The sequence below is a fragment of the Microtus ochrogaster genome, unplaced genomic scaffold (assembly GCF_000317375.1).
Source record: "Microtus ochrogaster isolate Prairie Vole_2 unplaced genomic scaffold, MicOch1.0 UNK20, whole genome shotgun sequence".
In the NCBI taxonomy this organism is placed as follows: domain Eukaryota; kingdom Metazoa; phylum Chordata; class Mammalia; order Rodentia; family Cricetidae; genus Microtus; species Microtus ochrogaster.
The window spans coordinates 2,505,555-2,527,942 of record NW_004949118.1 but is presented as its reverse complement, the minus strand read 5'-3'; the positions used below and the strand labels follow the sequence as shown (position 1 = coordinate 2,527,942).

Genomic DNA, 22,388 nt, shown 5'->3' with positions numbered 1-22,388 from the left:
GGGGAGGAGGCAGAAATCTTTAATAAATAAATAATAAATAAATAAATAAATAAATAAAATAAAAAATAAAATAAAAGATCCCCTTAAGCATTCTGGATTGAGATCTCAGACTGCAGAGCTCATCATAAAGAATAAATCCCCATATTTGCTGATGATCTTGTATTTGGGAAACCTACCCTAAATAATTTGTTTTCTCTTAGGAAATCTATATGTACTTGTTTGTCAAGATCCATCTTTCTAGGCTTTGTCAAAGTTATCTATTTGATGTATGATTAAGAAGCATATGTGCTTGTGTGCGTGTGTGTGCGTGTGTGTGTGTGCGTGCATGCGTGTGTGTGTGTGTGTGTGTGTGTGTGTATTCCTATCAGGTGTCCTATGGATGAAACATGAAAGGACACTAGCAGTGTGTAGTGACTCTGAGTGGCCAGAAGGACTAGGTGTGGTAATACATAGTGGCAAAGGCAGGAAGACTGAGATTTGGAGGCCACCAGAGCTACACAAGATCTCAGAAGTCTGTAGGTCTATGCTAGAGCAAAGCTCCGGCTTAAGTCCTTGATGCTGCAGAAAAACACAAAGGAATGAATGCTAATGGATTCAAGCGATAACAGAACTCTTTGCCCTCATCGGGACAGGCCGACTGTCACACAGCAGGTCTGTCTGCAGCCAGCACAGTGGGCGTATGAATGCCACCCTAGAGAAACGCTCCAAGGAGGCCAAGGGAAACTTTAATATCAAGGCGCCATGAGATTATCTCAATCTGTGGCTATAACAGAAATTGTATTACAGAAATATTCTTTGTTGCCAGGCGGTGGTGGTACACGCCTTTAATCCCAGCACTTGGGAGGCAGAGGCAGGCGGATCTCTGTGAGTTCGAGACCAGCCTGGTCTACAAGAGCTAGTTCCAGGACAGGAACCAAAAGCTACGGAGAAACCCTGTCTCAAAAAATCCAAAAAAAGAAAAAGAAAAGAAAAGAAATATTCTTTGTTGCTTTAGTTAATGAGCTACAGACTTCATATTTTCATTTTTCATTCACCTTTACTCCCAACAAACTTCCTGACTTTGATACCCGCTAGGCAGGCCCCGTGCTGGCCAGTTACAGGGGCAAAGCAGAATTGCAGTCCTAGCCAGCTAAATCTCCAGGGAAGGGGAGATGAGGGGAAACTCGATCATAGCACCAGGCTAACAGACGTGGAGGGGACGCCGGCCATTTAAGGAGCCACACACAGCGAATGCATAGGAAGCGAGGAGTGGGCCTTCCCTTAACTTCTCTGTGAAGGGTGCTATTTTCTTTATGCTCAGTGACATAAGAGGTTGTGAGAATATAGATAATAATGAAAATGGTTTTAATATTATTTTCCGCTTGGGACAAAGGCATAAAAGTATGTCCAGAGAAATTGGCTCAAAGAGCAGCTATGAAAACAGTGCCTCCCCCTGCCGGCCTGTCTTCTTAAGCTCCAAGTGCCTTCCTCCAAGTGGCCTTAAGAACAGACTAGCTGGTTTCCATGGACCAACAACCGTGACTTCGGGTGCATAAGGTTACAGGTTCTCAAGTTGCCCCTTCAGATTAAAGCCCCTTCCAGTACAGGTTACATTATAATTTTTAAAAATCCCTTATTATAATATAAAATACCTTATTGTAATATAAAAGCCTGACTTCAAATCATTTCACCTTATGGAATAAGTTGGTATCAAATAGAGTATCAAAAGTAAAAATGTTTTATTTTAAACTTTTGTATTTTTTTCAAAATTCAATGTTTTCAGTGAAAGGCTTTTCATTCTGGAAGCACACAGCTCTTTTTTTCGTGGTGAGGGTCATAGAAACCTCCCACCACATAGGAGGAGGAGGTTCTGCTGTTTGGTCTCTTTCATTGCTCCCTCTCCCCTCCCCTGGTACGACACAGTGACTCCAAGCTGGCAGGCCCAGGCCAACTACTAGACAGACTCTTACATGTCACTTCCTGGGCGGGGCCTGCCTGTGAAGAAGCTTCCGGTGCAACTCACATGCGTTCTGACGCCATCCGGTCTTTCATCCGTCAAAGCCATTACAGATGTACATATTACAGATTCCGTGGATAAGACATTCAAAGGGGACAGACGTTATAAGGACACCTCTTAAGCCAGGGTGCTGGGTGACTCCATGCCTCAGAATTTCATAGTGAAGACTGTGTGTGTGTGTGTGTGTGTGTGTGTGTGTGTGTGTGTGTGTGTGTGTGTATGTATGCACTCTGTGTGCAGTGTTAGTGCCATAAGTCTCATATACTTGGGTGAATTGATTTAACTTCACCAGCCCCCCCCCCCAGTGAAAAATGCCATCATTAAAATGCTATTATATAGTAGTGGTGTTTTTTAAAAATTGCAGCAGTATTTTTCGTATTTAAATTAGTCAATTATAACTTCTGCCACGGAGTTCTAGATCTTGTACCTGCAGAAAATGGAAATAGGCGATGTACTGCTCCGTTGTGTCTTCCAGGATTCGGAAGGAGTGGAAATTATGTTGGGAGTCTGTGCGAGCGGTCTATTGATCTACCGTGACCGGCTTCGGATAAACAGATTTGCTTGGCCTAAGGTCCTAAAAATTTCATATAAAAGGAACAACTTTTACATTAAAATCAGGCCAGGAGAGGTAAGTACGCGCATATTTTTCATAGGCTTTGGGAAGAAGGGTCCCAGGTGCGTGAAGAAATATAGACTGTTTGCGGGTTCCAAGCATTGTAGGGCAGGGAGAATTATGTCTCAGTGCCTCTGAGAGTTCGGTGTGGGTCTCTCCAGCAAATAGTAACAAAACGTTCCCTTCTTTTTAGGTTATTTGGGTTGTTTTTTTTTTTTTAACCAACTGCATATATTAATGAAAAAACTTTTAAAATCATATTTTAATGTAGAATCAACAAGACTCCTGCCTATTTTTCATATACTTCAAGCTGTGGTTAAGAGCTCTCTTTCTCTGTGTCCTGTTATAATCACACTCCCATGTTTTCTCCTATACATCATGCTCGAGCCAATAACTTCAAGAGAGCATGCTTTAAAGTACAAACATTGGAGCAGAGTTCTAATGTGAATTCTGTAACTTTTTTATTAGAGGAACTAATAATAAGAATTGTTAATACTCTTTAAGCAATAACCTACACAATGACCTTACGTCTTCCTTAGCGATTTGTACATAATAAGCTATAAATGCCTGCTCCTCAACACACTCTTAGGAGGTAATTAATAAATTTTAATAATACCTAAAATTTCTAATGGGTGTAGTTAGTATATTAAAGGCTGTCAAGCCTCAAAGATCCCTACTCCTTTATGTCTCTGAACATACTCTGATATAATACGAGGATCGGTTCTTAAGATTTTAAGTCTCCAATGGAGTATCTGGATGGAAAATCATGTTTAATAATTAAAGTCTACGGATGTAGAAATGGCTCTGAGGTTAACCTCACTTGTGGCTTGTGTAGAGGACCCAGATTCAATTACCAGCACCCACATGGTGGCTCACAAGCGTCTGTGATTCTAGCTCCAGGGAATCTGGTACGCTATTCCAGAAGTCTCAGGCACTGGTCATGAAAATAGTGCACATACACACATGTACACAAAACACTCATTTGTATGAAATAAACATTTTAAAGGTTTAAAATTGAAATAGAGGACAAGAATAATAGTATTTCACATTATACCTGAAATTGCAGAGTTTTAAAATATAGGTCTTAAAGATTGTATGGTAAACACTTAATGCATACATACATTCATCTGAACTCAGACAACTTAGGTGAGCACGTTTTTGTCAGACCGTAGGTGGTGCATTAGAAATGGATAAATATTATTTGTTCTTTCTTTTAAGGCATGTTCTATTTATTTTCCATTGAGCAGAGAAACAGTGAGCAGTGTGTGACACACGAGACAGTGTCCTGTAGATGTGAGTGAGCAGTGTGTGACACACGAGACAGCGTCCTGTAGGTGTGCAGTGTGTGACACACGAGACGGCGTCCTGTAGGTGTGAGCAGTGTGTGACACACGAGACGGCGTCTTGTAGGTGTGACCAGTGTGTGACACACGAGACGGCGTCCTGTAGATGTGAGTGAGCAGTGTGTGACACACGAGACAGCGTCCTGTAGGTGTGAGCAGTGTGTGACACACGAGACGGCGTCCTGTAGGTGTGAGCAGTGTGTGACACACGAGACAGCGTCCTGCAGATGTGATTGAGGGTATTGGTGGAGGTCAGATGGGAGCTGATGACGTGAACTAACAGACGCCGTGATCTGTGGAAGGTTTAAATAAGGAGATGACCCCATTCCTAAATGTCACAATAAAATCCAACTACACAGTGTGACAGGAAGTAGGACCCAGTGGCTCAGAGGCTGTGAGAGGAGCGTGGAAGGAACACGTTTGCAGGAAGGTTCTGGGCAGAACTGGGATGTTTTGGGCTGAGTATGGCAGGGGTAAAGGGTGAAGTTTGCTTTTACTTCCCAAAGAGTCAGGTTTTTGTTCCCATGAGTGGAACTGACAAATGTTTTTTAACGTGAGGGGACCGTTGGGGATATTTTTCAGAAAATCGTCAGGACTGAAATTCTTTTAACGTGGACCCACTCCCTGCTCTTTGTTTTCTGAGTTAAAATTATTAAGAGTTTGCCAGTTTTTAGCATTTCAGATTTTAAGACACAAAGGGGAAGTGAAGTCAGAGACATCATGCAATCAAGGTCTTTTAAAAAGTATTGAAATGACTCGGTCGCGTGGTCGGCTTGTTGGGGTAAAGGCAGACTGTAAGGCTTAGTTCTTACATGGTGAGAGTAAGTGGTCACCAGCTGTATACAACTTATTGAGGGCTTTAGGGCATGGCATAAATTTCCCACAGAACAGGACGGGTTCAAAAGGAGGCCCTTATAAGATCATTTGGAGAGAGGGGCAGGCAGAAGAACAACACAGGGAGAAGCAGACAGACAACCACAGATTAGGGCTGAAGCAATGATGTGACATGAGTCTCTGTGGAAAGTGATCCGTTGGCAGTGCTGTGGGCTACACAGAGGGCGTGCAGAATGCGGGCCAGGGAAACGTGTGTTATCACGTCAGAGTTGGGAAGTCAGTGCATCGAGGCGACGGGGGAGTTATGAGAAGCAGCAGAGGGTGGCTCCTCATTGCTAAAGGATGGAAGAGAGGCTGAGTCCCGCTTTGGCCCTGGCAGAAGCAGGTGCAAAGGAACTTCTAGCCCTTATGCTCATACTTGAGCTAAAAAGGCCAGCGGCGCACTAGCTCTGCAGACACTAACCAGAGTGGGGAGAACATCAGAACATTGGCAGCCTGGGGGCTGCTGGTCCTGAGCTAAGAGCAGCAGAGACCTGGGCTCTTTCCCACAAACGAGCAGCTAGAAGTGGAGAGGGGAGTAAAGGCTTTCCAAGGCTGGAAGGGGGAACTGGGCTGGAAAGAAGATGGCTACCGTCTTAGAAAATAAGGCTGCACTTGGTAGGTGGAGGAGCTTCCGGTGCTCTGGAGTTCTGTCAGGAAATAGAGTTGACAATGAATCTGACAGCTTCAAAACACATAGTAGGGATGATGTGGAATATTCCCAGCGTTAAATCCCGTACATGTCTGAGGTGACACCTCTGCCAGACATCACAGTGTGTAGCCTTTGAACTTCCACAGTATGCTCCAGAAATATTACACTTATTATATGGCCATAAAGATTTTGAAGAGAAATTCCTCCCTACATCTTCCACAGAGAACGAGATGACTCAGCAGCCCCGGGCCTGACAGAGGCGTCCTGGTGTTAGATACAGGACTAAAGGTGGTGTTTACTCAGCAGCCACAATTCTAAGACTTTCTAACAAAATCAGTTTTCCCAACGACCACTGCAGGAATGGCCAGCGCAAAGGGAACTGGGAAAGGCAACTTTTGGCATATTTCCCAGTTCCTCCAGTACCTCAGCCAGGAAAAAGGGGTCGACGGGAATCATATCTCACAGACCTGCTTTTAGGATGCGCTCACCTTGCTGATTTGCAACATGAGTTACTTTTGCTGTGGAAATCAACAGTCGTGCTGGTCTGTGCTTTGGGGTTAAGCCTTTATGTGTAAGGTGACCCTCTGCTGGCCTGCTCTATGACGTCTGCAGACAGACAGCTGGGTGTGCTTCTGTGAAAATAATACTAAAACATGATACAGAGGGACAGATATTTCACCATGAGAGTGTAAATGACTGACAAAGTATCATCTGAAGAGTCTCAGCAAGTTGGGAAATATGAAAATGTGTTCTGCCAGTGTGTTGTATATAATATAGAGGTGTTATCAGTTAGTACTGTGTTATGTATAATATAGAAGTGTTATCATCAGTCGGTACTGCTAAACATCCGGGGCACCTCAGCAATATCACAGAGTGAAGCATCCACTGTGGAGAAAGGATATGTATTTCTATGTCTACAATAGACTTTCTTTTACATTTGTGTTAATTTTCTGAGCATTTTAATTCACTGACAAAACATGGAAACGTAATTTAAAATGAGATCAGGGCTAGCTGATCTCGGGGGGGGAATCCGCATGTCTCTCTGATCTGAGTTTAGACTGGGCTTCTACAGATTGTTGGCAGTTACGTACACTTCAGGCCTGCTGAGGCGGTAGGTAAAAGATGGTTTAAAATGAACGGATTCTGCACACCACGGCCGACTCGGTAATGAAAACAAGGATGACGGGCTGTAAGTGTGTAAATGTTTTGCGAAGTTTTTATTTATAGAATACCAAACTGAACTCTAGTCTTTCTTGTGTGTGTGTGTTTTAAATATTTCAGTTTGAGCAGTTTGAGAGCACCATTGGGTTCAAATTGCCGAACCACCGGGCTGCCAAGCGCCTCTGGAAAGTGTGCGTGGAGCATCATACCTTTTTCAGGTAGGGGGCGAATGTTTGGTTTTCTTCCTAACAAAATCGGGAGCTGTTGGGGCCACCTGTACCAGGGGAAAAAAAAGGTGCAGCGGAAAACATCATGGAACTTTCTGTTCCTGTCATCACAATGGTCACTGTTTCTCCTCTCTGTCCCTCTTTCCTTCCTCTGTTTGGGAGGGACACAGTGAATGCCTGCCACTGTACACATAGAGGTCAGAGGACAACCTTGGGTATCCGTGCTCACCTCCCCTTGTGTTTAATACAGGGTCTGCTGTTCACTGCTGCCTACACCAGGCTGGGCTCCCCTGTCCCAGCTCCCTATAGACATGCTAGATCTACCCTGCCCAGGTTTAAGTGGGTTTGGGGGATCAGAACTTGGGTTCTTAGGTTATGTGGCACCCTCTCCCGCTTTGCTTCTTTTTTGAGACACAGCCTCTGTATAGTCCAAGCTGTCCTAAAGCTCCCAATCCTCTTCCCCCAACCTCCTGAGAGCTGGGGTCATGGATCGATGCTCCCATAGCCAGCTCAAACCGAGCTCCTTGACAGACATCCTAAAAGAACATCTGACTAACCTCAAGAATTTTCCTTAATTTATCTTGTGTTTTCGTCATTTTATTTTATAGTTTTAAAGTATCCTATCTGTTCCTTACGTGTGTGTGTGTGTGTGTGTGTGTGTGTGTGTGTGTGTGTGTGTAGTACTAGGAATAGAACCCAAGGCCCTGGCATACAAGGCAAGCATCCTGCCACCAAGCTATATCCCCTGAACATTCCTTTCTCTTCTGTCCAACCCTCCCTATTTTGCTTCAACTTCTGTAAAATAACATTTCTAATTAATATATATTATGTTGACAGTGTTTCCTAAAATTAAAAATTAAACTCAGATTCATTTCATTACACATGCGTTGAACTTTTAGCACAAAAAGCAAAGCAATCGGCTTTGAACACCACCCGGGCATGTGTTAATTTTTCTGGTGTTTTCTTTAATGCTTAGATTATTGCTACCAGAAGCACCTCCAAAGAAATTCCTGACCTTGGGCTCCAAGTTCCGGTACAGTGGCAGAACTCAGGCGCAGACGAGAAGAGCCAGTGCGTTGATAGACCGCCCGGCGCCTTACTTCGAGCGCTCCTCAAGCAAACGTTACACCATGTCCCGCAGCCTAGACGGAGGTAGGCAATACTAACTAGCTCTCCGTAACTCTACTCTCAGGGCATGTGAAACAACCATGAGCTTTGGGTAAACAGGGTTCCCCCATTGCACTCTGGGAAATGACGTCATGTGGATCCGCGTGACTGAACGTCAGGTTCTGCACATTCATTTCCAAAGACTGACTGTGTCAGTCTGTTTTCTTGTGAGCTCATGTTGGAGTACGTCAGTACTTAGGGGATGAGGGTCTCGTCTTTCTCAGTCTGAACCTTGAGAAAACACCTTCATTCTGAATGCAGGCCTCACAGATCTAGAGTTCAGTTCTCTTCAGGGCAGATCTTCAAGAATTAACAGGAAGGGGCTGGAGAGATGGCCTGCTCTTCCAAAGGTCCTAAGTTCAATTCCCAGCAACCGCATGGTGGCTCACAACCATCTGTAATGAGGTCCTGTGCCCTCTTCTGGCCTGCAAGCATATACACAGAAAGAAAATTGTATAAATAATAAATAAATAAATATATTTTAAAAAAATTAACAGGAAAAAAACTCTAAAATAAAAACATCTCTAAAAGTTAGAGAGAATGGGTGTTATCAGTCTGCTTGGGATGGTGGGAGAAAACATCGCTGTAGCAAATGGTCATCTCCTGTCTAGTCAAACATGTGTGGCCAGAGATGACCCGTCAGCTCCCCTCAGGGAAGCGCAAGATCCTGAGTTTTTAGTAGGGGTGATTTCGTTCTACAGTGTGGGTGGGATGTTATCCTTCCATGGCAGAGAGCTGTGCTTTCTGCTCCAGGGTGTGCTGGGATAGCAACATTTAGGACCTGATTGTGGGCAAGGCTCTGGCCTCTAACTCAGTGCCTGGCCAAGGCTGGTTCATGGAAAACTCATCCGGAATGAATAAAGAATTTGACGTTTCTGAAAGGCATGCACAATTTTAATAAGTAAGCCTAAATAGAAAGGGGAAATTAGATTGCCTAGGGCCTCTTAACTCATCTGTATTTTTCAGCTGCTCCTTCCTTGTTGGGTTTCAACTCCCCTCAACCCATTCCTCACACCCCTGGTTAAGAAACAGCCATGTTTGTACGGTGAGGCTGTGTTGTATATATTGCTACTGGTGTAAAAAATAAGACTCATCTAGATACGTAGGAAAATGCATGCCACAGCCCAGGCTCTGCGGCCCTCGGTTTTAGTCATGTGGAAATGGACGTAAGACCACCTTCAGCGGGGTTGTTATGAAGAGCAAAGAGAGTGTATGAGGGAGAATTCCCAGTGTTTATATAATTGTCACTGTGACTATGCTGATAATTACTCTCAAAGGCTTTGTAGGCAGGCCACAACATTAATCACAAACAGCCCTCATATCTGAAGGCTCTGAGTCCAAAGAAAACCAAATGCAGATTGAAAATGTGGGTTGGAAATATGAGAGACTCCAGGGTGGGTGGGGATTAAACTTACCAAACAAACCCAAGACCCTAGGTTCAGTTCTGTCCCCAGCTGATAGGCAATGGTAGACAAACATACAGACAACTGATAGATAACTATAACACTTCCATTATAACGCTATAATTTCTTCCCCTTAAAAAAATCACATCCATATGAATGCACAAAGGCATTTTTTTCATCATTCTTGAAACCACGCAATGTGATAACGACTTACATATCATCTTCATAGTGTTCAGCATTAAAAGCAGTAGAGATAGTTTAAACACAACAGACCGATGTGCAGATTGCATGTAAAAAGTATGTCATTTTTGGTAGGGACTTGAGCATCTCCAGATTAAGTATCCAGAGAAGTCCTGTAACAATCCACAAGAGATGTACAGAGAGAATGCTGCCGTTTTGTATCTTTCGATATTTCTAGACCCAAGACCATTGGCAGTCGAATGAAGACGTGAAAATCTCCACGTTAGCACCAAAGCTTTTCTGGTCTTTAGTCTGCTAAAAATCTGTATATTCTCTGAGTCAGTATGTGAGGACGTTCCGTAGAGTCATGCCTTTTTCTTTCTGCTGAATGCCGCTCACTTTGTTCAGTGGCGTGCGCCCAAGGGATACGGCTGTTGTCACTGTTGTGTTCCTTCGTGGCCTTTGTGTGAAAATGATTGTTGAGCAAACAGAAGACAATTGTGAAATCAATGTACTAATATCATGCTGTCTCTTCCTTTCTGCCCAAAAGTGATGTTAGTATGTGTTGTCTCTCTCTTTGTTGCCCTGCGGCAGCGCCGAGTGCCATGTCTGCATGCTGGAACATTCAGCTGCTTTTTCACGCGACAGTGGCCTGTTTATAACAGCATAACCGGCTGCTAAAATAGCGAGCTTTTCATCAACATAAAGGGGCAGAGCATATCTTAGTGAAGGGTTTCATTCAGAATCCTTTTCTGTTTTGTTTTTGTTGGCGTTTTAAAAGCCGTATCTTTGTCTGTGATCAACTGTGGGGTGTTTGAAAAGAAGTGTTTATAAATTCCAGTGTGTTTTTTATGAGATCTAAACCCTAAAAGAATAACTAGCGAAATTTAATATTGATCATAATTAAGCCCTGAGCTGAATGAAGCATCTTTTACTAAGACAACAGCCAGGATGAAGGGGGGAACCTCACATCCCTGTGCTCACATGTTCTGCCTCTGCATGGTCTAGCCAGGATGAGGGGCTGAACCTCATATCCCTGTGCTCACGTGTTCTGCCTCTGCATGGTCTACCTGGGATGAAGGCTGAACCTCAGCTATATTTGCCTATTCCACTTCTGCATGGGTTTTGATTGCTAGCAACCTTTGTCTTGTTTTCCCCAAGGAGTCGAGGTGAGAATGAAGTTTACATGCATATCCTCACGGCAGTCTGTTTCCACTGCGATGGAAACGAAAACATCTCCTTACATCAACTTGGAGGAATACCCTTCTAAATTTCATAACCTCTGCCAAAATTAGTAAATTTTGTTACTGTGCTTTGAGCATATTGTTGTGTTGAGTATTGTGGAAAGTGATGAACTTTTCAACATTGAAAAATAATACAGAAATAATCCATTGCTCCTTTGGTGAATGGCACTTCTGTGGATATGCTCAAAGTCACGTGATTAGAGTATTTGCTGTAGATACTGCTAGGAATTGTTGAACGGGGTATGAATCCGGTGTGAGTGCCCAGCCAAGGGTAAAGCCAGCCTCCGTATGCTCACTGGGGATTATGAGAACGTTAGGCGCTATTCTAGGGTTCAAGACGTGGGCATTTAAATCATTTGAAAACACTGGTCCAGGTGATGCAGATAGTGCTTGGGTAAAAGTCCCCGCAGCTCGCCTCTGCCCTATGCAAACCAGCCTGCTATTTTACACTGGTGTTTTTCTTCTAGCAGAGATGCAGTGTGACGTTGTCGTTCCGTCTTCTGACTTATCTCTTTGGGATTCTATTCCCCCCCCCCCGATTGTATTTGCTTTTAGCCTCAGTGAATGAAAACCATGAAATATACATGAAGGATTCTATGTCTGCTGCAGAGGTTGGCACAGGCCAGTACGCCACAACAAAGGGCATCTCTCAGACCAACTTGATCACCACTGTGACTCCAGAGAAGAAGGCTGAAGAGGAGCATGGTGAGGAGGAGGACCGGAGGAAGAAGGCCGAGGAAGCCACCCCCGTCCCAGCCCTCCGGCTCGAGGGAAAGGTACAGCTCATGGCTGCCTTCTTGAGCTGTCCTCATATTTACAAACAGCTCGGTGGTTCTGAGACGGTAGACCGGGGGGCTCGAAGGTGGAGGAGTGTTCAGACATGATCTCCAGCACTGATCATGTTCATGCCAGGGTTTACATTATTATTATTATTATTTCAGCATAGTCTCGTAAAGTGGTTTTCTTAACTGTTTGGAATATTTTAACAAGGAATGTGTTTTACAAGACTTTCAACAGCTGTTCTGGAGTGATCTCTTTAAAAACATTTTAGGGGGTGCAGTACTTTTTTCTGTTTGGACTCGGGTTTTACAACTGTCACTAAGGCTATTGTCGGTTTCTGGCCCCGTTCTCCTACCCAGGGTGGTATGTTTCCTTAGATGCTAAGGAAACACGCCTCCGTTTTTTTCCTGATGGCAGGAACACTGACTGCCCATAACCTGTGTGTTTGTCTCTTAGTCCCCTTCCACTCTCGTCTGCAAAGGAGTGGCCTGCTGCAATGAAAGAGAAAAGTGAACTTGACATGATAGCCATTTTAATTCATTGCATTCTATGACATCACTTCCCCCAAATGAAATTGCTTAGAGATTAGTTTTTAGTTTCAGATTGATTATAATGGTCTGATACTATGGCAACTCCCTAGCAGAACATTTGAAACTTAGCATATCTGGGAGGCTCGTGCGTAGTGGCAACAGGAACCGAGAGCCCCCTGTAATATGCAGGACACAAAGAGAGGGAGGCCAGGAAATGAATCGTCTGACAGCCTCTGGGTTATCCTGAAACGCCAGTGCATTTGATGCCCTGGTGCTTTGTTGCGTAGACATGTTCTTGGGGAAAAAAAAAGCGCATGGAACCGCATGGGGCTCCTTCCGGTAAAAACTCAACAGCCTCCTAGGCAGGTAGCTCATCTGATGAATGATGTCTGTGTCTGCTTCTGCGAATGTGGCTTAGTGGTAAAGGGCTGTCTCAGTGTGTGAGGACGCTTGGTTTAATATCCAGCACCTCAGAAACCTAAACTGAGCAAAATAACACTTTCTATAGAAGATGAAAATATTTCAAACCACCCAGTCTGTGATTCTGCTTTTCCTCTTACAGACAGATTCTTAGTTTTCCAAACACAAGAACCAGCACAGAGTGAGAATGATTACAGCCTTAGGATCGCTTCTGCCCTCCAGATGTGCTTTGTTCCAAATCTGGCTTTTACCCTCTCCTCATCACTTAAACCAGCATAGATCTGATAACTGGAACATGGTTGGGGGCGATAGTCCCCCTGGAGTGCAAACATGTACAGTTCCTATCCCTGCTCGTGTCTGATTTTCTTGAGATTCCGATGCCTACAAATGATTCTCATGGCTAGGAAACTACACCCAGATGGCAGATGAAAAGGAAGGCTATTTCTATGTTTGCTTCCAAAGTAGGTTCAGGTTTCTGGAATCCTTTCCCTTTGTGTCTGAGAGACTGTCCTGCGACCTTGCCATGTAGGAAGGAGCAGCACCCATCCATCTCACTCTGTGCTGCCGCTGTCCTGGGGAAATGGAAGGACATAGAAACTACTACCTTCGTAACCCCAGGCCCCAGGAAGACCGCCTTTCAGCAGAGTCTTCCCATAGATCTAGTCCTGACTGGACGCTGTCTCTGCTTCCCCACCGCAAAGCTGTCTTCCCCAAAGCACTTTAATACATGGCCCAGAAGGCTAAACCCTAATCTTATGCCTTTCAGTTTTCAAAAAGCTTCATAGAGGATGCTTATTTTTGAACCAAAAGGCACTGCTGGAGATGATGTTTAAAAGACTATTTCCCAGGATGCCTGGGGAGAAGCATGTTGCTATGACCTACGACCAAGGCAATGTCTCACCACCTAGGGAGAGTGGCCTTCACAAAGAGGTGAAGGGGCCGCTTGTAACATCTGCATTGTTCTTAGCTGAGCCAGATTTGCACAGATGCCTGTTTAGTATACAATGTTTAACATCAAGTGTGAGGATCAGAGAAACCTTTCAAAGGCTGTCAGAGCCAGGCAAACTTTTATCTGGGCATTGTGTCTGTCCATCCCTCGAGCCTCAGGTGTGTGTTTTCTCCCCCTTTGTTGCTCTGTTTATCATGTCTGTCTAAGTCAGGATTAGACAACCACAACCAAACAGGCTGAGTCATTTTCATGCTCTTAAGCTGCTAGGTAACACGCACGCACGCGCGCACGCACACACACACACACACACACACACACACACACACACACACACGGCAGGGGGAGCAGCTGAAGAAGGCTATCACAAGCCCCGCATGCCTTGGCCTTGAACTTACACTATTTGAGCCCCCGTGCTTTGCCCCAGCCTGTTAGGGACTCCTTGCTTCTGGCTTTGGCCATTGAGACTGCCAGCATCCCAGAAAATGGAGTCAATTCCCCAATCTCATAAATGCATTGCTCACAGGGAGCATTCCAGAGCATGCTTCATCAATTACATGAAGATTCAAACCTCAATCGTAAACATAACCCTTTATGTTTAGAGAAATCAGAAGGCTGAGAAATTGCATCTTTCCGTTATTTATAGACAATATGTAGCAGAAACACATAGAAACCACGTTCCAAGAAAACTGAGGTTTTGTTTGTTTGTTTGTTGTTGTTGTTGTTTTGTTTTGTTTTGCTGGCTTGCTTACTTAAGCCACTGTTAAGAGCCGAAATCCTGTTTAGCCACCTAGATAAAGAAGCCAAACTGGATGAATCCGAGGAGCTTCCATTATCTGTGAGAACCAGAGATTCTGAAGTGCTCACTCCTGCCCCCCTCATCCACATCTGTGACTGCTATCAGACAGGAGCCGGGCCAGAAACTTCTTGATTAGGAAAGCCGCCTGTTTGGGCTGTAATTGGCTAGCCAAGGACAGGAAGGTGACTAGACATTCTGCGACCACAATCAGAATTTGATTTGTATTTTCATTTGGTGAAGCTGATCTGGTAGGGCGCCGCTGCTGAAAGTCTTGGTTCTCATTGATGATTAGAGTTCATTGATTAGCTCTGCCACATTTGTGTGTGGCTCCCTCACGGTGACTTCTGTCCTGACCTTTGACAACATCTCGGCCTGTGTGTGATGGTCTACCGGGGGAGTTGTCGTCCTCCTGGGCGTTGCTGCCAAGCAGCGGGGCTGCGTGAAGACTCTTGTTTGACGGTTTTATGTTGATGCCCATGAGAAAGTTAACTAATTGCACTTTTTCTTTTTGTCCTTTTGCATCCATGTTTACTGCTTCCTGTCCTTCTCCGTCCCTTCTCCATCAGTCACCCAGGCATGGCACCGACTCTTGCCCCTCATCACCCCCATCAGCCCACCTTGACCCTGCATCTCCCACAGAGCTGCGCAGGAGGTGTAAGGAGAGTGAGAGCCCCTTTCCAGGTTCCGTGCTGCCCAAAGTTGAGCCAGCCTTGGAGTCTGACGGCCAGGGGAAGCCTTACTTAGGGGACCAAGATGTGGCATTTAGTTACAGGCAGCAGACTGGCAAAGGAGCCACGCTCTTTTCCTTCTCCTTGCAGCTCCCTGTGTCATTCCCCTCGCTCCTAGATGACGACGGGTACCTCTCGTTTCCCAACCTGTCTGAAACCAACCTCCTGCCCCGGAGCTGGCAGCACTTCCTGCCCATCCGCTCGCCCTCCCTCCTCCCCTGCTTCCTCTTCATCTTCTTCTTCCTGCTGTCTGCCTCCTTCTCCGTGCCATACGCCCTCACGCTCTCCTTCCCTCTGGCTCTGTGCCTCTGCTTCCTGGAGCCCAAGGCGGCCTCCTTGAGCGTCTCCCTAGACAATGACCCGAGTGACAGTTCAGAGGAAGAGGTGTGTACCTCAGCATAGAACACAGGTTCCTTATGTGTTCCGTGCTTCAGTCCGAACCAGTGTTAGCTGGCTGCTGCCATACTGGTCCTGCTTTCAGAGCCTCATTTATTGTCTGTGCCACTATGTTGAGGGTTTTTGTGTTGGGGAGTCCGAGCCAGGCCCCAGGCTTAGGCACAACACCGTGTGGATGTAGCAGCCCATAGCCACCCTGTAATCATTCTGCTACCCACTGAGTCCCTCATTGGCTAATTGCTCTGTCCGGATGCAATTTCGGAAAACCCATTCACTACAGGAAAGGGCCATTTCTTAGTTGCAGATCCTGCTCAGTTGCCATCTAGTAAATTAAATCTCATATAATACAGATAATAAGATGCAAATACGGGGGGAGTGACCAAGTGATTGTACCAAAGGTTACATATCACTGTGTCCGAGGAGCTTTCCCAGATTGCCCGTTTCTCCTCCCCCTGGGATCCAAAATGCCTCCACGGTCCTGTTAGATATGAGTTCTCGCTGTTTGCAAAAGGAATGCCTACAGCAGTTTATGGTACCTACATGGCATCATTCATTGGTACTGCCAGAAGTAGGACCAGAAAGAACCACATGAACCGCATATGTCGTGCTGTAGTGTTCAGAAAATGTTAGAACAACTTTTATGTGAGGGTTTCCCCCTCTCTTGTGCTGGCCATACTTGTGTCTGTATCAGACAGCAGCATGAGACCCTAGTGTCCACATTTTGCAGCCAGGAAATTGGCTTAATGTTTCTAACCCTGGGGCAGGTCTTCTTATAAAGGGAGAGAACCTGAACTTGAAGCCCGTCCCTCTCCCTCATCCCAGCCACAATGTGAGTCTGTGCAACTAGCAACGTTTCCCTCTTAATCGCTCTCCTCCCTGCGGCTCCACGGCCACGTGAACAGCACAGCAGCTTTTCTGAGGGCTTCAGTCAGCACAGGAAAAAGAATAGAAGCTGACCTCCACAGGCCCTGGCTGTCATGTCTTCACTCTTCCACACCTCTCCCTAGGAGCCCCAAGCTCACCTCTTTCCACAAAGCAAGCACTTTGTGTGACAGGAGACAAGCCCAGGACTCCTTGCCTTAGAAAACACAGTCAAGGCTGCACTGAAAGAAAGGGGGGAGGGGAGGGAGAAAGCCTATTTAGTCCCATGCTTAGTCAGAAATCACAATTTGACCTGCCCCGTTAATGTATGGCGCAGCTAAAATGTGCTGGTTCCTATATTTAGGCATTGCACCTGCTTCTGAGCAGCAATGGGGAAACCGTGAATGGTCTCAATGGTGTTTTACAGGGCAGCATAGGCTTTTCAGCTCAGCACTGCCTAGGAGCCCTTTTCCAGGATCGTGGTGTGTGTGCAGAAAGAGATAACGGTCCCTGCCGCAGCAGACGTCGGGAACCTCTTTAAGTCTTAGGCTTTACTCTCTCTTTCTCACGGCCGCGACACTATCAGATGGTGGAGGACTAGCATGCTGCAGTCGGGAAGAGAACATTATTTACAAAAACCATTGGCAGGCTTCTAAAGAGACTTACTTTTCTTTTAGCAGAAGAATAAGCCCTAACGCTCTAATACATGAATCTCCCCCCCCCACCCCACAAATAAAAAACCCTAAAGATTCCTGCTTTACGCTTCTCTAAATTCCGAATCACCGTTTGGACTTTTCTGATGCTAACCACAGAGATCTTGTGCCTAATCCAGGGTTTACATCTTGTTGGAGTTGGTGCATGAGAACTAACGTTAAACTTGGGCATGTCTGCATTACATCAGCAAAGCAAATCACAGCAGCCCCGTTTGAAGCTAGCGGATGCCGAATGGGAGCTTCCCAGGCCTCGCTGTCCTGAGTGTTGCAGACCCGGACACTGAGTCAGCTCTGACTACAGCAGAGGTCATGCCCTCTTCTCCAGCCTCCTCTGCCCATTTTAGCACTTCTGCCACCAGGCTTTGAATGCGGGCATCTGCCCGATGTTGACTCTTAACCCTGGGTGCTAAGAGCCGCATACTGTACCTCAGCTTAAGCTAAACAACTCCTATCTGGGTCGTCCCATTTCTCAAACGCTGCAAACTTACAAGGCTTTTTTATCCTGTTGGCCTCGAGTGCCCTGGCAGTTAAACTGAGTGACATTTTAAAATACAGTTCATCTCTGCCACTCTGGTTTCTAAAAGCCACTAATGCCATGACCCTTTCTGTGCTGTAGAGAGTCAGTCACTGCCTTTCTCAAAACCAAAACCTAGCATCCAAACGCGTCATCATTTCCAACGATGAAGCAGTTGGTCCAGCAGTCTTTCTTCTGTACTTTCAGAATGGCCAAACAACAGGCAGAATATCCAATCACCTCCCACCAAACACTGAGAGGAAGTTAGTTTACCATAACATAGGATGTAGCTACGTATGAATTCCTGAGTAATTTTTTGGAATGCAAAGAAAAGGGAGATTTACTTCAATATGTAAGAAAAATTAATTCGTCAACATACTATATATCTTTCAGTTGTGTAAAGATTGTATTATACAATAATTCATGACATGATATCCTTTTGCAGCTTTGTGTAGTCACAGGTACATATTATATATTATAATAATATAACAGACTACAACTAACAGCTGCTACCAAGACTGCTCTATTCAATTATTATTTTTGTTGAAGGTTAGGCTGTGAAGTAGCAATGCCAGCGAGTCCGCAGATGAGTTTTTTAGATATAGGATCTCATCACTCCATCTTTTTTGGTCCTTGAGCCTTCTTACAGACCCATGCCCTGCACCCGGTTTCTGAGGGAGTTTAGATATGACCAGCAACATTCTGATACCTAGGAAAAGCAGAGTAATAGCTAACAATACATTATAGTTCAGTTCATTGGCGCCTTGTAGTTCTGTGTGGTAGGAATCCCATGAAGCATTTGACATCCCTTATACAATGTAGATGTAGCTGTCATTTCCATTTTCCAAGAAGAAAATGGGTTAGACCATGAAATACGCACCACGTCCCGCAGGTTTGAAAAGCAAGGATTTGAACAGTCTGACATCAGACCCCTTACTCCAACCTGCAGCTGATTTCTACTGCTCAGATGTTGGAAAGTTTATGAAGTCAATTTTAAAATAGTAAGGAAGACTTCTTAAAATAGGAAGAGAATTTCCTCAACAAGGTTGGGCGTGTTTGACACAGCTAATTAAAATAACCGAACATGTGGTTCTTACTTCCTTGAAGGCCTAAAACATCTCCAAGCTACTCTGCCTTTTGTACTACTCCGAGTCATCCTTCCTCCAGCCGACAGTTGTGGAGGCCCTGGAGTTAGGATAGCCATGCCTGACTCTGAAAGGGAATTTGTAGACACACCTGCCCCACTTTTTAAATGGAGATGGGCGATCAGGTCGAGAAAAGTCTATTGAACTCTCAGGCACACCTGCCGAGGGTGCAGGTCAACTGCTTTTGTTTTAGGAATATGTGCAGACAGAGTTTGGGATAGTGTCAGCAAGCTGTCCTGGCCAGAGATGGGTCAGCAGAGATGAAGCGGTGCTGGCTGCCATTTTGAACATCCCGTGTACATGGCAGCTGTACTAAGAGACACAGCTCTTCAGCCGCTGGCCAGATGCTTGCTTTCAACACATTCCTCACAAGCTTTGGCTGAGGGAAATGTTCTCGTGATTGGATTTATGAATGAGAAGTTGGTTTGTATTGATGGCTCATCATCAATACATAGTTTTTGTCTTAACCCGTAAACCCCTCTACACACATTAAAACACATAAGACATTAAACGTGAACCCTGAAATGGGCTCTTCTCGTTCCCCCATAATCCTGGTTCTGGCAAATGCTGTGCTTTGTTTGGTTCATCTCTAAGTAGATGTCTCTTTCTCTATTTCTTTTATTATTGCCATCATCTGCATCATCTGAATGGTCCTTTTGCAATGAGATGTTTAAATGCATACTTGACTATCCCTCTTTATCTTGGAGAGTGGGGCAAAGTGAACGACAGAGCTATTACCCATTAGCAAGGTTATTTGAAAATGACGTGGGTTTTTTTCTATATAAAACACATGCCTGTGAATCACCACTGTACGCTCTGGTCATTAATTGGTAATGCAGACAGCCTGGTGGTCCTAGTGGGTGAAAATGAACCAATGGTATAAATGAGGGGCTGAAAGTCCAGTGACTGTTATAGTAGCTATTAGCATAAATCAAAATTCATTACCTTTCTAATGTGGCATTACTAGAGTAAAATATGTATGAATGAACCTCCATTTGATTTGCGTTAAACATTTTTAAGGAGAGCTTTTAGGGGCATCATTGGAAAAGGGTGGGGTGACAGATTAATGTTCTGAACAGTGAATGCAAACAGGTCAGGGTGGCCCACTGTGCTTGTGCCTCGGGTCTTGACCTCGGAGGGGGCTCTGCTGAAGACCCCAGGCTCTGCCTCTTCTTTGCTTTGCTCATGCCCATACTCCCGTGGGAAGGTAGGGTACCACAGACCCCAGGGAAAGAACGTGAATGGTTCCACCAGTGTGTGCCCTGTCTGACCAGATGGGTTTGTTTTCTGTCCCTGCTTCCTCCTCGGATCTGATTGCCTCTGTGATCGACAGACCGACAGTGAACGGACAGACACCGCTGCTGATGGGGAAACCAGTGCCACCGAGGTGAGGCTAAAGACTGGGCGGTGGGGCCGTTTCCTAGCACGGGTGCTTTGTGGGTGACTCTGGGTGCAAGGCTTCTCTGGATCCGCTTTTGGGCTGGAAGGAAATGATGACTTCCAACAAAAACTGAAGATGTTTTCTTTTGCTTCCAGTTTTGTGTGTTTGTTTTTGCCAAAGCCGGTGGTTCTCAGGCTCTGACTTCTGTCAGAATGGTCCCAATGGTCTCCCCATCGTGTTTCTGGTTGTGAAGGGCTGAGGCAAGAGGGGATTTATAGCTTCAACCAGTTCCCAAATGCGTGGGCGTTTGATGTGAGGATTCCATTCTGAGAAGCAGTTACCTAACTGACAATACCTTAAAGACAAAAGAGGACCAGGGGAGGTGGAGGAGGAGGGTGATTCTTCTCTTTTGGATAGGAGGCTGTTTCTATATGCTACCCATGATGAGGGAGAAAGACGATTCATGGATAATTGAATTAGCTTATTGGCTGGATCCAGATATATTTTTAAACCCCCAATGGCCATCTAAGACTTATTGAAGTAATACTTTTCTTAGCACATGTTTGAGCCCATGGCTATAACACAAGTCACTCTCAGGAAACAAATTCTTTAAAGAAAAGAAACCAAGAAATCACTGCTTGTACAAACTGCAGTCAGACGGTGTCCTGTTATTTCTCCCGACTTAAGTCTTCAAGATGTATTAAATGTGTGTGTGGCTTGTCTATCTTAAAATCCGCCCTACTCACAGCAATTAACATACATAAAAGTGGGGCGAGAGAGCTGGCCGAGCAGTTAAGACCGCATCCTAGCAGCTCATCAGGCAGCTCCTGTGGAATCTGGTGCATGGGGCCTCTGCAGGCACCTGTGTGCATGTGTGCACACCCTCACATGCACATACATGTGCTTGAAAATATGTGTAAGCGTTTCTTAAATACTGTAGGAACAGTATCTTTATAGTCATGGAAATCAAGATGCTCATTTCTCACAACGCTAGAAGAATTTCAGTTTTGCTTTATGGCAAAGTTTACTTTAGGCCTTGTGTCTTTTTTTTTTTTTTTAATGTAATTGAATAGTAACTATTCTCCGTAGCTGAGTTTTGGGGAAGGGCTGGAAGGGCTGCAAGTCACCTCCTTTTATCACTTCACCGGAAATGTCTCCAGCAAAGCATTATTTTCTGGAGGTATTTTGTAAGCTCTCTTCCTTTGGAACTACCGTGGCTTATACATTGCGACATTTTAAAGCAGAAGATAATAGCCTAATGCCATTTTTCCAAATTCCCCTCAGCAGCCATAGCTGAGTGGACAGGTTAATCATTTTCTTTGCCAAACACAACTGCACCTTGAATTGTAAGAGATAGTTGTAAGTAGCCACAGGCTACTGCATTCAGTAGATAGCTTGCAGTTGTAAGTAGCCACAGGCTAGTACGTTCTAGTAGATAACTCTCAAACCGGAGCTCTAGTAGAAATGAGCAATGACTCAACCAACGATGCCTTAAATCTCTGTGACACTTTTCAGATGTGTTATATAGCATTAAAGCAAGCGAGTACCCTCCATAATCTTGTACACCGTGAGTCACCAGTATTGGCTTGCTGTCCTGTTGCCCTGTGTACACACCCCTTCCCTTCACGTCACCAGCGTTACTGCATTATGGGATGTGCAGAGAAAGCACCTTGGTCCCCAAAGAAGCATAAGAAATCTGAGACCAGTTCAAACATGGCTACCCATACCTGTCGTGCCAACAGGTGGAAAGCTGAGTAGGTAAAATGCTGAGCTCTGGACGGACCGGATGCTCTGTTTGTGTCCTTCCTTGAGCATGACCTCAGCTCACCTCTGGTTTGACTCTGGGTCTCACACGGGCCTGACGATCAGGCTCAGATCGGAGAGCTGTCCTAAGAAACACCTTATATTTCCGGTCCACGGGCCGTGGCCCACTTGCGCAGTTGCTGGTGCTCGATGTTAGGCCCTTAAGTAAGCCAGGCCCTTAAAACTGGAAAAGGAAGAGCAATGAATTGGCTGTGAGATGGTTTTAATGGGTATCATTTTTATTTTATTTTTTTATTTAAAGAAATACCCTGTTTCATTTTAAAGAAAGATACAGTAGTGGTATTGATGGTAACTGATTTTGTTTATAGTTTCTTCCTTATCCTGTATGTCAGTCTTTTCCCCTCTAGAACTTGCTCTAGGCATAAAGGTTCAGCTGGGTGCAATGGTTCATACCTGCAGTCCCAGCGCTGTCTAAACTCAGGGTTCAGCTGGGTGCGATGGTTCACACCTGCAGTCCCAGCGCTGTCTAAGCTGGGGGTTCAGCTGGGTGCG

The 22,388-nt window shown here is 45.1% G+C and overlaps 1 protein-coding gene across 16 annotated transcripts in view; it reads left to right on the top strand.

The window, feature by feature from the left end:
• Epb41l3 (erythrocyte membrane protein band 4.1 like 3) overlaps positions 1 to 22,388 on the top strand; it is a 172,878-nt gene that overhangs the window by 133,598 nt on the left and 16,892 nt on the right. For 9 of the 16 annotated variants that reach the window (XM_026789493.1, XM_026789497.1, XM_026789495.1 and 6 more), the window contains exons 9-14: positions 2,472 to 2,624; positions 6,759 to 6,856; positions 7,842 to 8,017; positions 11,415 to 11,635; positions 14,901 to 15,446; positions 20,025 to 20,078. In XM_026789493.1, the coding sequence (XP_026645294.1) occupies positions 2,472 to 2,624; positions 6,759 to 6,856; positions 7,842 to 8,017; positions 11,415 to 11,635; positions 14,901 to 15,446; positions 20,025 to 20,078 (1,248 nt within the window). The remainder of the gene's footprint in view (positions 1 to 2,471; positions 2,625 to 6,758; positions 6,857 to 7,841; positions 8,018 to 11,414; positions 11,636 to 14,900; positions 15,447 to 20,024; positions 20,079 to 22,388) is intronic. The other 7 variants (XM_026789499.1, XM_026789498.1, XM_026789508.1 and 4 more) reach the window with 3 other exon arrangements.